Genomic DNA, 14,543 nt, shown 5'->3' on the forward strand with positions numbered 1-14,543 from the left:
TTGCAAAGTAAAATTGTCCCTTACATTTTGTCATCCAAAACCAGACATACTATCTGCCTCTCTGCACTCTGTCATGACAGAGACAGTAAAGACTCTAGCATTAGCTTGCAGTAGAACGAAACAAAAAACTCAGGTTGGCCAAGACAGAGAATTGGGATGAATTTCTGTATTAAGAGCTATTTCATCGTCTACCAGACTTTATATAGAGAGTTAGCTCTTCTACCCAAACTACTCCATAAGCTTTGATGCTTAGGAACAGAAAGAATATTCCTTGAGATGATTTTGGGAATGAATCCTGTGGAAATCAGGTTTTTGTGTTTGATACTTGGTCAAGTGCAAGTAAGAGGGGGGAAAAAAGTCATTTAGGAAATCTCATCTGCTTGGAAAGAGAGCTTTCAAGTATAAGTCTTTCCTAAAGGAATTCAGTCCATGCAGAAAGCAGCAGAACGAGACTCTGTAACCGCTGTGTGGCCTCCTGGGCCTGATGAGCGTGGGGTGCTGGAGAGCTGTGCAGCCTTTCTTTTCTTTATCAGACTGAGGATTCACCTTCAACTCCTTGTACACCTTCTTAAAGCCCTTCTGGGGGAACCCTGGACCATTTCACTGGCTCAGGGTGGGAGTTAAATTAGTGACTGGTGCCAAGGACCAGTTTGTTTTCCTTTTTTAGGTTTTCTTTTGCTGTCCTTGAGGGCAGCACTTGCTTCGGGACGAGTGTCTTCTAAGCCTTCCCGATGCCAGGTGAAGCAGTGGTTTCACAGCGGCCCAAGTCCTTTGTGAGCCGACGTCGCAGGGGGTTGCTCTCCGCTGAGCGGAAAGGCTGTCTAGCCCGGGCTCGTGGTACCCTTCCTTTGGAATTATCAGAAACCATTAAAAGGAGGAGTTTTATGTAAGGGACGTTGCACCACTTTGTGAGAGAATGTTAACGATCTGCGCTGGTGCATGCGAACGCGCCAGAGTATTTTAACGCCTCTCCGTTAGATATAATGAAAAGAATTAGCAGATGACCACACACGGAGAAGTGAGGCTAGTCCTTTTCTTTTTTCTTTTTTTTTTTTGGCTAGACAAAGCGCTCTGAATGTTCTCTCCTCTGAGTGCTTGGCCACAACAATTTCTCTTTTCTGAGTCACATGCTAACCTAGCTTTGAAAAGTCTTATTGTCCATGTCAGCTGTCACAACCGGAACAGTTCTTCTGTCCATGAAAAGAATGGAGACCCCATTAGCACACTGAGGGGTTTTTGCCAGCTGTTTGGTGTTTTTCTCTCTTTATATCATCAGTTCCATTGGGAATACTGGGATTTGTCTGTACTGCATACAGCTGTATCACGTAAAGATACCAGATCTTTAAATCCTTCCGGTACTGAGCTTGTATTCCGGCACTAGAGTTGCCACAACAGCATGGATAACTGAGCTCTGTGCTGTAACTACTGCCAGCACCCGGGCGCGAGAACGAGATTTAAACTGCCCGGTGTTGCCGTTTGTGCTACAGACACGAACATCGGTTTCATTTGTTTCATAAGTTTGAACAGAACAAAGCAACAACCTATTCCTCTGTCCTCAGCTTGGATAATGGAAGAGTATTTCTGGATTCGAGTCTTTCTGTCAACAGCTGAAAGGGCGAGCTAAGGACGGGCTGGGACAAGTTACACGGCAGATGTGAGTACGGGCTTGTTTGATGAAGCGTGGCTCTGTGTGAGATCAGCGTACTTAGTAAGCGCTCATAAAGTTGGCTTGTTCTTTTATGGGATTGCCTGTTTCTGTCTTCTAGTCTTCTGCTAATGTGCAGGAGCTAATTGTTACCTGACAGCATCCACCTTTAGCCCCCGATCCCTTCCAGGAGCACCTCGGCATTTGGCCAGAACTGGTGGTACCGCAGAGCCAGAACACATCTTTCTGTCTCCTCGGATCTTCTCATCGGAAGTGTTCCATGAGAAGCAAGGTTGATTTTCATAAAACTCTTGGTTAAAAGGTTGTTACTCATATATAAAATGAGTGTGCTCCGTGGGATCTCAGACTTCCTAACTCTCTGCAATTCTCAGGCAAGAAAGAAGGGCGTAGCTCTGGTTTTGCTGGACTGAAGTAGAAGATGCTGACTCAATTTACAGCTCGCCACTTCAGGACCTTTCTTAGGGTTGGGGTGAAGCTGGTCCTGTGCTCTCTACGCAGCTTCATCGCCTTGAGGTCGCAGCTGAAGGTGGCTGTTTCTCTTTCAAAGCCTCGGTGGCACTGTTCCTGCGTCCCGTTCCCGTGAATGGCCGAAGTGGCCCATGTCAGGGACACAAGCTGCTGACCTTGGTGCTTGCTTACCTGCTGCTGGTATTTAGTCCAGACGGCATGTATGAAGAAATTATTTTCCTCCTGTTTTTATTTACAGGCACTTAGGCTGAGATTGCCTAAGCACACTGCAGCCTCAAAGACTTACTGATAATGACAAAACGGGGGCAAAAAAACTTCCAGGTTGCTGTAACCTTTCACCCCATTGCTATGAATTTATGCAACCTCAGCTCTTCAGCACATCACTCGTGTGTCCCGGGCACCAGGCGTCAGGAACGCAGTCCTACAAAACATACGCGTGACTATTGGTGGTTTTAAGGGAGAGACTTCAGCCCTGCGATGGCTTGGCTTGTGCTCACTGCCGTGGTTTTAGGCCTGGAAGTTGGTTAGGGATTCTGCAAGGGCAGATGTAAAGCCGAGTTTGACAAGGCGAGGCCTGCAAGAGGCATCTGTGCCAGGGGTATGTAAGTGTGGGTGCGCAGGTAGTTCAAAAGGTGTCTTCTAGCAGTGTTTGGTTATTTTTCTGGGGTGTTTTGTGGTTTCTGTTTTATTTATTTAGCAACCCTTAAACAATGGTATGGTACATCATGATCTTTAGGGCAAGGGGGTGGTGGGGGGTTGAATGTAGCATAATTAAGGTGCCTCTGTTGTTCTGACAGCGCTTTAAACAATTTACAAAGCATATTTAAAGCAGCAATATGACAATTTCCTCAGTGTTAGAAGACCTAATCCTGTCTTCTTGATTCAGGGGGATTCAGGTCAGTGCTTACAGTGTGGATAGTCAGTGACAGGCTGCAAGCATGGAAGGTCACCGACAGGCTTTGGTGGCATCAACCAAGCAGAGTGTGAAGACTTAGTGGCACGTCTGTGTCTAATGTTACTACAGCGTAATTCAGTAACCTCTGAAATACGCTTGGACGCCTCGAGGCTGAGCTTTACAGTAACATTGACTCCTGACAAGAAGAACATTAGTGTTGGCACTATTTCAGGGTTTTCCTTATTCCCACTGCTAAAACCAACACGATAGGCCACATGAAAATAGGATTCCTTATTTGTCTTCTTGTTAACTGCTTGTAAAATATAAAAAACCTACCCTGCTGGATGAAGCGTCTATGCTTTCAGGAGTATCAAATGCCTGCAGAGTAAACGCGGGACAGCGGCCACGAACAGCAGGCTCTTCTAGAGGTGATGTGGTGCTTCCCTGTTCTCCTGGTAGCTGAATTAATGCTTTGCATCGACACATGGCTTCCCATACTTCCCACGAGGTTCTGTCAGTTCTCCTATGGGAAGCTAAGGTATAGCCGCCCTTGCATTTGATCTAGACCACTGTGTTGTGATCTGAAACTTGAGTTGTAGCTAAGGCAGTCTTCCCAGCGAGAGTTGAACTGCCTCTCGGTCAAGTCAAACCCTTCCCAAATGTGTACCATTTCTAAATAGCCTTGAGAATGAAGACTGCAAATGCTTTTTTTTTTTAACAAGTAGATAATAAATTACCAGAAATACTTGGGTTGGGGTGGTTTTCCTTGCTCTTACTTTCTTACCTTGAGCTCTCCTGTATGCTCTCATTGCAAGTAGCACAGGGGCCTTACAAACGGCATTGCTCCGAGAGCTTCTGCCGACCGCCGCTTCTCCCTTCGGACGCGAGCGTAGGGGATTGTAGAGGAGAGGCTCGCATCAGCGTGACTGGAGACCGACTGGGAATACTCGGCTGGAGGTGGGGCCGTGGCAGGAGGACACGGGGACGGCGTGCTCTGGAACAGCCTGTGCTAACAGCACCCAGATGAGGTGGGCAGCGGGACGCCAGCACGTTTGCCCGCGGGTTACAAGGTACCCACAAGCTGGAAGTGTTTAAACAAGACGGGACAAGTCTGGGCTCACAAAGTTTGAAGCTGTTTTCTCTCACTCATTCTTCTATTTCCCCTCTCCTGTGCTCATGCCTTTTTGTTTTTTTTTTTTTTTTTTTTCCCCTTCTCACTTTTATGACTTGCTCTTTTTCTCACTTGCACATTTTTCTTCCTTTATCTGTTGTTGCTCTTGCACGATTCTTCACAAGCTTTTTTTTTTTTTCCCTTGCTTGTGCTTTTTCTTTTTCTCTTCTTTCCTCCTTTCTTGTGCATGCCTTCCCCCCGCCCTTGCTTGTGCTTTTCCTTCTCTTTCTTTGCACTTGCTCTCCTTTTTTTCTCTCTACTGACTTTTACTACAGTTACAGACCTCATTCAGGAAAACCTTCTAGGATTCATGCCAGGTCAGTTATTAATGATGTGCATACCTCAGGATAATGACCAAAAACAGTAACAAACAATTCTCGGAGGCTGCCGCAGATTTGATAGAAGCACAATTGCAAGCAAAATTTGGCATTTTCCCAACTGGAAATGCTAACTGCAAGAATGCAGTGGAAACGTGAAGGAAAGAACAGCATCACTGTCCAGATACGATATTGATAAATACCGTATCCACAGATACTGTGATGTAATATTTGCCGCAACATATCCAGGAGCCCACTGCATTTGCAGAATTTAAGTAGGTACAAACAGGAACCTCGCTCCTTTCCAAGCGCTGCTTATCTTCGGAGTGCTTACCTTCAGATTACCTGGGGAGGAGGTTCCTAGCACTACCAGAAGGAGCAAGGAATTGATTATAAATGTAGGATTACAGGGTGGAAGACAAACAATTATTTATAAAGCTGGTTGACAGCAGGGCCAACGGCATTCAGCGGCGAAAGGGAAGCGGTATGGGTGGATTCCACTGACTTTTGACGCTGCAAACACAACAACAAAGCTTCTGGCTGATAGATTTGTTTTTATTATTATAGAACAGATGAACTAAAATAAGCCAACAATATAATTTTATGCCAACAGCCATCTTTCTAGCACAGGCGGTGACTGACTCAATGTACCCTTCTCCCCCCTCCCCGGGCCTCTGTTCAATGGGAAGCAAATGGTGGTGGCTCTTGCACGTGGGTTTTGGACTCCAGTGATCCTGCTCTTCTGATTTGTAGAGGTGTGCCTGGGAAAAGAGGGGGTGGGGGAGCAGAGAAAAGAGTATATATGTTGTAGGAGCAATAAGCAGAAAGGCTTGTGGATCCTCTTGCACGTTCACATGTTGTGACCAGGTAGATGGGACAACTGGAGAATCATGCCCACTTGCAACACGTAGCAAGCCCCTAGCTGCTACTCTACTCAAGCCAGGAGTTTCTTCCCATTCCAACCTAACAAAGGGCAAGATGCACGCCACTGGGGAGTTTTTGGCAGGGTAAGGGGCAGTCTATGTAAAATCAAACAAAAAAACCACCCCCACCCCCCAAAAAAAAACCCCAAACAAACCTGCATTTTAAGCCACTTCAAAGTAAAAGTCATTTCTTATAATATAATAGATATTTTTTTTAAATGGCAGGACCACCATCCTAGAAAGACAAAGGGCTTGCACTCAAGACCAAAGAAAGAAAAACAAAAAACCAACCAACCAACCAACCAAAAAAAAAACACCAACCAAAAAAACCAAGAGTGGCCCCACTCTCAAGCTCGGCTCTTCTCTAAAAACAGCACTCAACATCCATCTGAATAGGTGAAAGGAGGAGTGGACAGAAAATAAAATAAAACTGGTGCAACTTCTCGCCGTGTGGCGCATTAAACCAAAGCTCCATACAGTCCCATACGACTACACGTCCTGTGGTGGCAGCGTAATTTCTTTCAGCTTTCATTGCTGTATATGTCTGTATGTATATCTGAACATATACATACTCATACACACAGAATATAGAATATTGTTTTTAATGTTAGTTTCGATCCTGTAGGAGGGCTCATCTCTCTTTCACGTGGTTCTGTGCTCCTGCGCTGTTGCTGCTCCCGTTGCCGCTCCCGTTACTGCTGCTCCCGCTGCTGCTGCAGAGGACCTCTGTGAGGTCGTCCATGATGGTGGTCTCTTTAGGGTCCACGAGGTTGAACTCCCTGATGAATAGGATAAAGTGTGTGTAGAGCGTGTTTAAATGTCCGTGCAGCTCCAGTGCCAAAGTCTCCTTAAAGTGTGAGGAGTAGATATGGGCCAGCACATGGAACAGGTACTTGCAGATCTTCTTCACTAGGGACTCAAACGAGTTTGGGAATTCCTTGCCTGAAAGGAAGAGAGAGAAACACCGTGACAGCTCCAGCTGCTCCCCTTCAGCCCCACAGCAGCATTTCTTTGGGCCGAGCTGTGGGTACGAGCAACTAGCCCACCTTTTATGGCAGACAAGTTGTGGGCCCTGCATCATCCCCCCACCTTGTTCTTTGTACAGGAGCTCAGGGCAAGAATCTAAGGAGGTTTTAAGCATTTTCATTTGAAGTTAAGTTTTAAACCCTAAGGGTTCAAAAATCAGGAAGCAAGTGTAATCATTCTTTAAAACCACAACATTTTTTGTTACTGGCTGTAAAAATAATGAGAGGTTCTTCTGGGTCCTTATCCAGTTTGTCCAGGAGTAGCAGATTTTTCCCCTGGAAGTACATAATGCTTGGGAGACCAATTCACAGATCCTGAAGTGGAAGCTGAGGTACACGGGCCTTGGTAGTGTGCAGCAGTTTGACTAACTGTATATTACGATTTCCCTCATTTCATTGTTGAAATTCTATCAAATGGGAAAAGAAACGCAAGGAAATACTGGGTGCTTTCTACCAGGTGCAGCTGAAATTGTGCTTGCTGGAGCAGTACTGTGCCTGCCCAGCAAAGGACGATTACTGAACGACTACTTTGGTAACAGCGAAAGTGAAACTGCGGCAAGCAAAAAAGCAACCCCTGCCACCCCCTGCGTGATGCACAATTGGAAGTGCGTTACCGGTCTAAAGCGCGCCTTGGCCACGCGGACAAATCACTTGTATGAAAGGCCCTCACTGCCCTTGAACAAGAATATTAAAAAAACCCCCAAAACCACAGCTGGCTTGCTAGACACTGCCTCTTTCCAGATCAAGATGCTTGTAAGCAAAGGCTACGAGCTGAACGTTTGCTATCTTGTAATGTCCTAGTTCCCCGATGATCAATTAAAGGGGCTCAAGAAGCCAGCTGCTTTTAGTCATGATTAAACCCATCTACCATAATTTCAGGTCTCTTTTTTTTCCCCTTAACCAAAGGCATTGCATGTAGCAATCTTGTTAGGATACAAATTTGAGTTAAAGTTACTTTCCTATTGCTTTTGAATTCTTAAAAATCACATTCTTTTTTTAATCCTTGGAAGGGAAGGGAGACTGCAAACAATCTGAGACAAGGCCTGGTTGGGGCAGGAAGACAGGCCACATTCTTGGCAATCCAATTTATTTCTCCCTTAATGCATCGGGGCTCTAAAGGAAACAGTAAAACAACAAGAAGGTTAAATTTTATTAGCAGCAGGCTGTATTGGGCACATACATGCTGACAGTTTTCAAATTTTTATCCTCTCTGAATACAGGCTAGAAGATCTCAAAATGCTTGAAGAAAAAGATGTACCGGTGATGAAATATAAGCCAAGGGGACAGGATTGTGAGCCCTTCACCACATTCATGTGCCAACAGTGCCAGTCTGCCTTACTGCAAGAATGAACCAAACTTAAAATCTCCCTTAAAAAAAAAAAATAAAACAAACAAGTGAGAAAGCTGTCTGGTATTAATACATACGCTGAATGTCAACTTCCACCTTACTTATGGCATCTGCGAAGAGCCACAGGAGGCACCTGTCCAAAAGCAGACGTACCGTATTTTGTTGGAAAGACGTCCTCATCTGTCACTAGTTTCTGCACTGAACTCATGACGAAGTCGACGTACTGAGGAGCAGTGCACTTGATCTTCTTTCCCCGCTCATCATACCAGTAGTACTGTCTGTGGAGAGAAGTGACAGCGTCACCACGTTACACCTTGGCTCCTCAGCAAAACTCCTCTGAGAGGTTAGTGTCTAAACAATATAAAACAACGGCTGCAACATTACCAAAATACCTCATAGCTGCCACAGAAGAGATTCACTTCAGGGTATCTTACTACATCAAAAACCCTGAATTTCTGTTAGCCGATTTTGTTTCTTGCTATCGATTTAGTAGTGGTACCAAGCACAGAAAGTCTGCTGACGAGCCTCCGCGGAGAGGAGCTTTGCTGAGGCAGAGGTGACTCCCTATCCACGACAGACTGAGGGTTCCCTTGCAGCCTATAGAACTGTACGGGAAAGCATTGTGTAACTATTTTTAAAGGGCAACAACATTTCACAGTGATAAATTGGTGATCTGATGCTTAACATCACAAAACATAAATTAGTCCTGTAGTGTAATATTATTAAACAGACAGAAGGTGGCTCCAGAACACAGCTTTTTCAAGCTGGGGCTCTGAAGCATTTTTAAGCGCTACCAATCCTGTTCCAAAATCCAATCTGGGGAAAGTTTTCAGGACCCTTCTGCACATCCCTACCAGCGTGCCTCAGAGCTCTGCTCCTTTGGTTACAGATGCCCCAAAACATCTGAATTTACATTTGACTCTGCCACTGGTGAATAATCCTGTTGGACTGTAAGGAAGAGGAGACATTAGCATATTGCCTGGCTCTTCAAAAGCAACCATAATTCAATCAGCCATGATCATCTTGATTAACTGCAGCCATCCCTCACCTGACGGAGAATTTCAAGGCTACAAAAGCAGTGAAGGCTTGTTTCTTTTTTTTAAGTCATGGTTAATTAAAGCACCTGTAACTGTTACCAGGAGCAGCTATCCATCGCATTAGGCACACACAGTCATAAATGTTTTACAGATAAGGAATTTGGCAAAACACTTTTTTTTTTTGCCTATGTCCTATTAAGTGTTTTGAGTTCCAGTTCCTGAACTCGTCCTTCAAACAGCCTAAGCTCCAGGTGCAGTCCCACATCACTGTGGGACTGGTAAGAAATCCATTGTATTGGTCTTCCCAGACACGGCGTAGGTGGGGTTTGCTGACTTTGGAAGTGGTTTGGGCATCAGAACTGGGCTAGAAAGACACCTCGCCCAACACGTGAGCCCATAAAGCCAGGGCACCGTTTTTTGCCTGTCTGTTCCGCTCCAACTCTGCTGCTGTTGGCTAACGATCCGTTATCTGACATTGCTCACACAAATCACTAAACAAGCCTCATGGTAGCCCTAGACAAAATACCACTTCAGTGGGACCTCTGGACACCTTTTTTTTTTTTTTTTTGGCATGGAAGATAAAGATTAAATGTTTTTTCTGTGCCTAACAGGACTAGACTGCATTGAGCTGGAAGGATCTATACATGCCACTGGGAATGTGAAGTTTTATGTATAGTGACCAGGGGAACAGTCCTGAAGCAACTAAAGAAAAATGTTAAGTAGCAAATGAAAAGTTTTAATTTACAATGTGTTTTCATTGCCCCGTAAGATTCTTCGGGGACTTGAGGGCAGTGAGTGAAGACACTAACGACACTGTTCATGCCCGAAGCCATATGAAAACAAGAGGAAGCTGCAGAAATAAGTAGAGTAGTTCAAACTTTAAGAGAGGAAGGGCAACTGAAAACTAGTTCTGCAGACACTTAAGGTTTAGAACTTTTCTTTCAGCTCATTTTCAGCACGTGGTGCTTGGTCACTCTGTTGTTTAGTGTGGAGAGCAGGACTGACTGCAAAAGGGCATAGAAAGGTGAGCAAGTGGATGAAAACAGCGGGAGTTAAAAGCTCTTTGCAGAGCTATGTCAGGCATCAAAAGTAGCATTTGGGCCCTTAGGCGTCGACTGTGTTCTTCATCATTGCTTACTTCCTTTATACAATCCACATATAAGGAATTATACAATGTAGTGCAGAAACACAAGCCACCTCATTTGTCTAGTCCTGCAGTAAGCTGGAGCAAGACAGTTCTAGGCAACTCAGACTTATTTTGGGTCTTAAGACAATGCTTGTTGCCATGAGCAGAAGCAGACTGGACTGTCTGTACCTCAGCAGTTTTCTCATGCTGCAGAAATTCTCAACTGCAAGATAGAAAGCATAGTTCAGAGTTGCCCTTAGGCGCAAAAATGAATCTGAATAATTGGATTTTAGTTAAAAGAAACAGTTTGGCAACTGTACAATTTCACTTTCATGAAAATATAAGTGAATAAATCTGCTGTAACACCCCATGCATACCCTTTTTGTCTTTCCTTGAAAATTAGGCTAGTTATGCAAAACAGGAATTTAAAAAAGGATCATTAAGAGCAAGGGGATAACTACAAGGATTGTCCTGTTGATTAGAATCATGTGTCTTCCTCATGTGCTGCGAACAGAGCCTTCACAGGTCTTGGAGGAAGAGAGGAGCCCCTGACATGCCATGAACATCTCACACCTGGTACGCAGCTCCCACCCATGCTGGAGTTATCTCGGTTACGAGATAGGAAGCAGGTTGGGGCCATCGAAGGGCTCGGCCGGGCACGGAAGCCTAACCGCATTCCGCCACTGGCACTGTGACAGGACGGTCCCCTATTAGGCAATGGATGGAAGCAGAAAGGACAAGAAGGCGACACTTAAAGGCACTTTTCAAAAAGTGCTCACATGATACAGATTTTGATTATTTTATTTCCTATGTAAAATTCTGGCAGACTTAAACTTCCCCAGTATGGAGCGCATGAGGAATTTGCAGCTCCATTCCAAATCCCAAGAAGAAATTACGATGAGTGTAACAGATAAAAGCCTATGATGCAAATAATAAAGGATAACACATAGGAAGTCACAGTGCTGCATCTTAATATATGCACATACTTTATCCCTGGGTTTGTGTTGATGACATAGAAGCCAAGGTAGAACAGAAGTTACATCAGTATATACGAAAAGCTTCTGGAAGGAGGGAAAGGCAAATGCTGTGGAGATTATGGGGACTGGAAAGGAAGGAGAAACAGTCCTGCTAGAAATACCGAAACATGGGTTATGAAGAAAGCAGGATAGCAAATTGTATCAAATGCAAGGGCAGTAATATAGTGCTTGTCAGAAATCCAGAATAGCTTTGATGGTTTGATAGGGGCAAAATAACGTTTAGATGGACAAAAAAAAAAAGAGAAAGGAGCCACCACGTAGAAGCATACAGCTCAGGGACCTTAAATATAAGAAAATGCAAAACATGGAAGTTTGAGTTAAGATTTCTAAAAGGAAATACCCTCCATATGCAGAGACACTACGGGCAAGGTAGACATGAGACAGGAGATTCTAAGATTAGAAAAAATGCGTGATAAGGAAATACCAGTTAAGGGATTTCACTCTTATCTGTGGGCTGCCTAGAACTTTGCATCCATCCTTGATTTCTGCCTCAGGAGTTTTGTAATCTCAGCCTCGCGAACAGCACTTGCCTGCGCTCTCAGTTACTCCACTCACTTCAGCACTTTTGAGAAGTTTTGCCCAAATGTCAGCTAAAAAACCAGTTTACAGCTCATGGTGCTTTAAAGCTAGTTTGTGTAATAATGAGCTGTAAAGCATACTAAATCTAAATATTAAATACTGTGTTAAAAATATAGTACTTGCTTTACAGCAGGTGATAAACATATTAATGAGCAGAATTAAGTAATTCCCAAAGTTACATTCATGCCACCCTCGTTAAATTTTGGAGATAACTAGCCATTCTGGTATTTCTCTTGGCATCATCCCACCTTGCCAGCAAATGCTTCCATCTGTTCTACAAGGAGACTAAGTTTTGGTCAGATGTCTCTTAGTAACCCTAGGCAGAAATTCTCTTCCTCATTGTGTGCAGATGGCTGTGCTATCTCATATATCTGACAGAGGGCTGAAAGCTGCATCTGTCTGCAGTTTGTCAGTTGGCTGCAGCTTCTCTGAGGTGTTAAAACCTTACCTCGAATATTTAACTGCAACTGGTGTTTATTTTGCCAGCAAATCCTCTAAACTTAGGATTGAGTATTTGCAGTGCATTTGAATGCAAAGTAACTTGACAAGCAACCTGTTCTCAGCAGTTACTTCCACGTCTCAACCATAAATACAAAAAGCCTTCCTTAGGTATGACCAGAACGGCAGAATGGTGTGATCCAAAACACGCTTTAGAGAACTGGGCAGGGAAAACATAAAAGAGGAACCTTCATACTGAACTACTTAAGAAATCAGCACTGAAAAAAGTGGCAAACTGCACCCTTACTCCAAGGCACTGTAATTCTGTGGCAATCTAATATAGGTAGATGCTATTTCACTCCAAAGTACCTAAACAGGTCACAGCCACAGGAGGTCAAATCTGGAGTGTCCACCAGGTTAGTCAGCAACTGACTCTAATGTTTAGGTGATAGTCTTTACATACTGGAGACAGGTCAGAGGCACAATAAATAGTATCAACTGGTGTTTCTCCAACGCAATAAGCATGTCCTTACCTTACTTCGTTAGGGTAAGATTAAAAAAAAAAAAAAAAGAAGGGGGGTGGGGAAGTGGCATATGGCTTTGTCATAGTCATAATTGGATACGAACAAACGAGCATCTTTGAGGCAGTTCTCCACATTTCATTTAGGCATATCTCTTCCAAAAGGAAAGAGCTAGGAAAGGCAGAACATGAAGATAAGGATTATCCAAAATTGTCATTAGAGATATTTGGAGAACACAGTTACGAACAGGGCCTTCAAAGCTGAACTGTACTGAGGTGTGTAGCTAGGTGATCCCACCTCCGTGGTTTTTTTCATAGACCCGCACACTTGATAGAAGAATGAAATATGCAGCCTACAGTTTGCAAACATGAATCAGTCACCTGCCCCCAGGTACGGGAAGATACTTAAGTCGTCACGATTTAGCTAAACACAAACCGTTTCAGTGCTTCACCCAAGTGTAGACGTGCTTCCAGTTATTCCCAAAGAGCGCAATTTTTCAGTTTTCCAAGACAAAGGATAGGAACATTCTGCTATCGGTCCTCACCACTAAAAATACAGACTACAGCTGGAGCCGCCTACAGGCACTTCCTTTCTTTATTCAGCAGCATAAATTGCTTACAGAGAACTCTTGTTTGAGACTCACTAGAGCAGAATGGAGCAACACCTAACGTAGGTTCTCTACCACCACCTCCTTTTAGCCACTATTTCCCATCAGCCAAGTGGATAAACTCAGTCCTTTGGACAGCCAGTGCTACATCAGGAATTACAACACGAGAAAGCTTGGGAGCAAGAGTCGACAAAATATTCATCTTACTGATCAGCATTTCTCATCTAGAGACATGCTGTCTCCTTTTGATAAAATCTGGGTCCAGCACAGATTTATTACTTTCTGTTCCAGCCTGCTTTCAAAGTCCCTACCATGGCCTTTAATTCTCTACTGCCAGTTATCTTTCCAACTTCTACATGCAAAAATATCCTCCATACACTTGGCGTTCTTCAGAGTGCTCTCAAAGAAAGCCCCTGATACTAATTTCAAGTGTACAAGATAGCCCAGTGCATTAAGCAAGGATTCCTTTCTAAGCACTACGTAATTATTGTCAGAGATACAATATATTGCTCTGGTTCTGTTGCATACATTCCCTGGGATGTTTGTTTGATGTACTATAACATTAACTGCTCAGTCTTCTGTTTTAAAATCCATCTCAACTAAATTAATCCCAGGAAATGCAAGAGGAGGGAAGAAAAGGACTATCAACACATGTGCTGGAGAAAAAAAAACCACCACACAACAGGCTTATTCATACTCGATTGGATCTCATATTCCATCATGTTGGACTGCGCTAATCAAGAGCAGGAGTTTATGGTAACTTTTTCTTATATTCACCACATACAGTAAAACTACAAAGCTTTCTTTCATAAGTGACAGCTAGTCAACGTTAAAAAAGTCTACCAAGTCCTACAGGGCGTAAGTGCCAAACCAAAACGTTTTCCTTACCCTTTGCAAAGCTGCCACTTGTGCCCTCTGTGCCCAGGAGCTCGGGCAGAGAGCCAGTGGCTCACGTCAGGCTAGAGGTTATCCGTCAGCAGCCTGGTGCTCTGTCAGCATTCCAGCTATCCAAAGCACCCTCTGAGGTTTTCGCAATTCCTTTACCCTCCCTGGCCTTCTATGGCATCCAGCACTGTTACCAGCAAGGACAGTTGTGCCTTGCTCTTCTTCCCCTCTCCCCCCAAGCTACAGACACGGTAATTTGCCTCTCTGATCTGACCTTATAAAACCAGCTCAGAAGATTCTTGTCCTTCTAGTCCTCCACGAAAAGAGATTTCCACCACCCTTCACTGCTGAGGGGAGAGAAGAGGATGTACAGCTGCCGCATTCTCACTAAGTAGAGGTCTGCTGTAAAACACTTGCCCAACGCCATCTAATACCAATATCCTCCCCCAAGCAACTCTGGAGACTTCAGGGAAAGCCTGTAATTGTAAATATCGACTTAC

General features: G+C 44.1%; 1 protein-coding gene and 2 long non-coding RNA genes across 7 annotated transcripts in view; 1 reads left to right on the forward strand and 2 right to left on the reverse strand.

The window, feature by feature from the left end:
• Positions 1-380: 380 nt before the first annotated feature.
• Positions 381-10,346, forward strand: LOC142088075 (uncharacterized). Of its 2 annotated transcripts, XR_012675712.1 has the most exons (3): positions 381-1,654; positions 3,848-4,057; positions 7,686-10,346. It is a non-coding gene; the product is annotated as an uncharacterized LOC142088075 (long non-coding RNA). The 2 variants fall into 2 exon arrangements; XR_012675711.1 differs by lacking the exon at positions 381-1,654 and having other exon boundaries at positions 2,836-4,057.
• Positions 5,052-14,543, reverse strand: part of MOB2 (MOB kinase activator 2) — a 120,674-nt gene continuing 111,182 nt past the window's right edge. For all 4 annotated transcript variants that reach the window (XM_075163007.1, XM_075163006.1, XM_075163004.1 and 1 more), the window contains 2 exons: positions 7,967-8,091; positions 5,052-6,382 (listed from right to left, as the gene is read on the reverse strand). In XM_075163007.1, the coding sequence (XP_075019108.1) occupies positions 6,072-6,382; positions 7,967-8,091 (436 nt within the window). In that variant the 3' untranslated portion in view covers positions 5,052-6,071. The remainder of the gene's footprint in view (positions 6,383-7,966; positions 8,092-14,543) is intronic.
• Positions 8,903-14,537, reverse strand: LOC142088076 (uncharacterized). Its single transcript, XR_012675713.1, has 2 exons — positions 10,550-14,537; positions 8,903-10,199 (listed from the first exon to the last, which is right to left on the reverse strand). It is a non-coding gene; the product is annotated as an uncharacterized LOC142088076 (long non-coding RNA).

This window comes from Calonectris borealis, chromosome 14, assembly GCF_964195595.1.
Source record: "Calonectris borealis chromosome 14, bCalBor7.hap1.2, whole genome shotgun sequence".
NCBI classification, from domain to species: domain Eukaryota; kingdom Metazoa; phylum Chordata; class Aves; order Procellariiformes; family Procellariidae; genus Calonectris; species Calonectris borealis.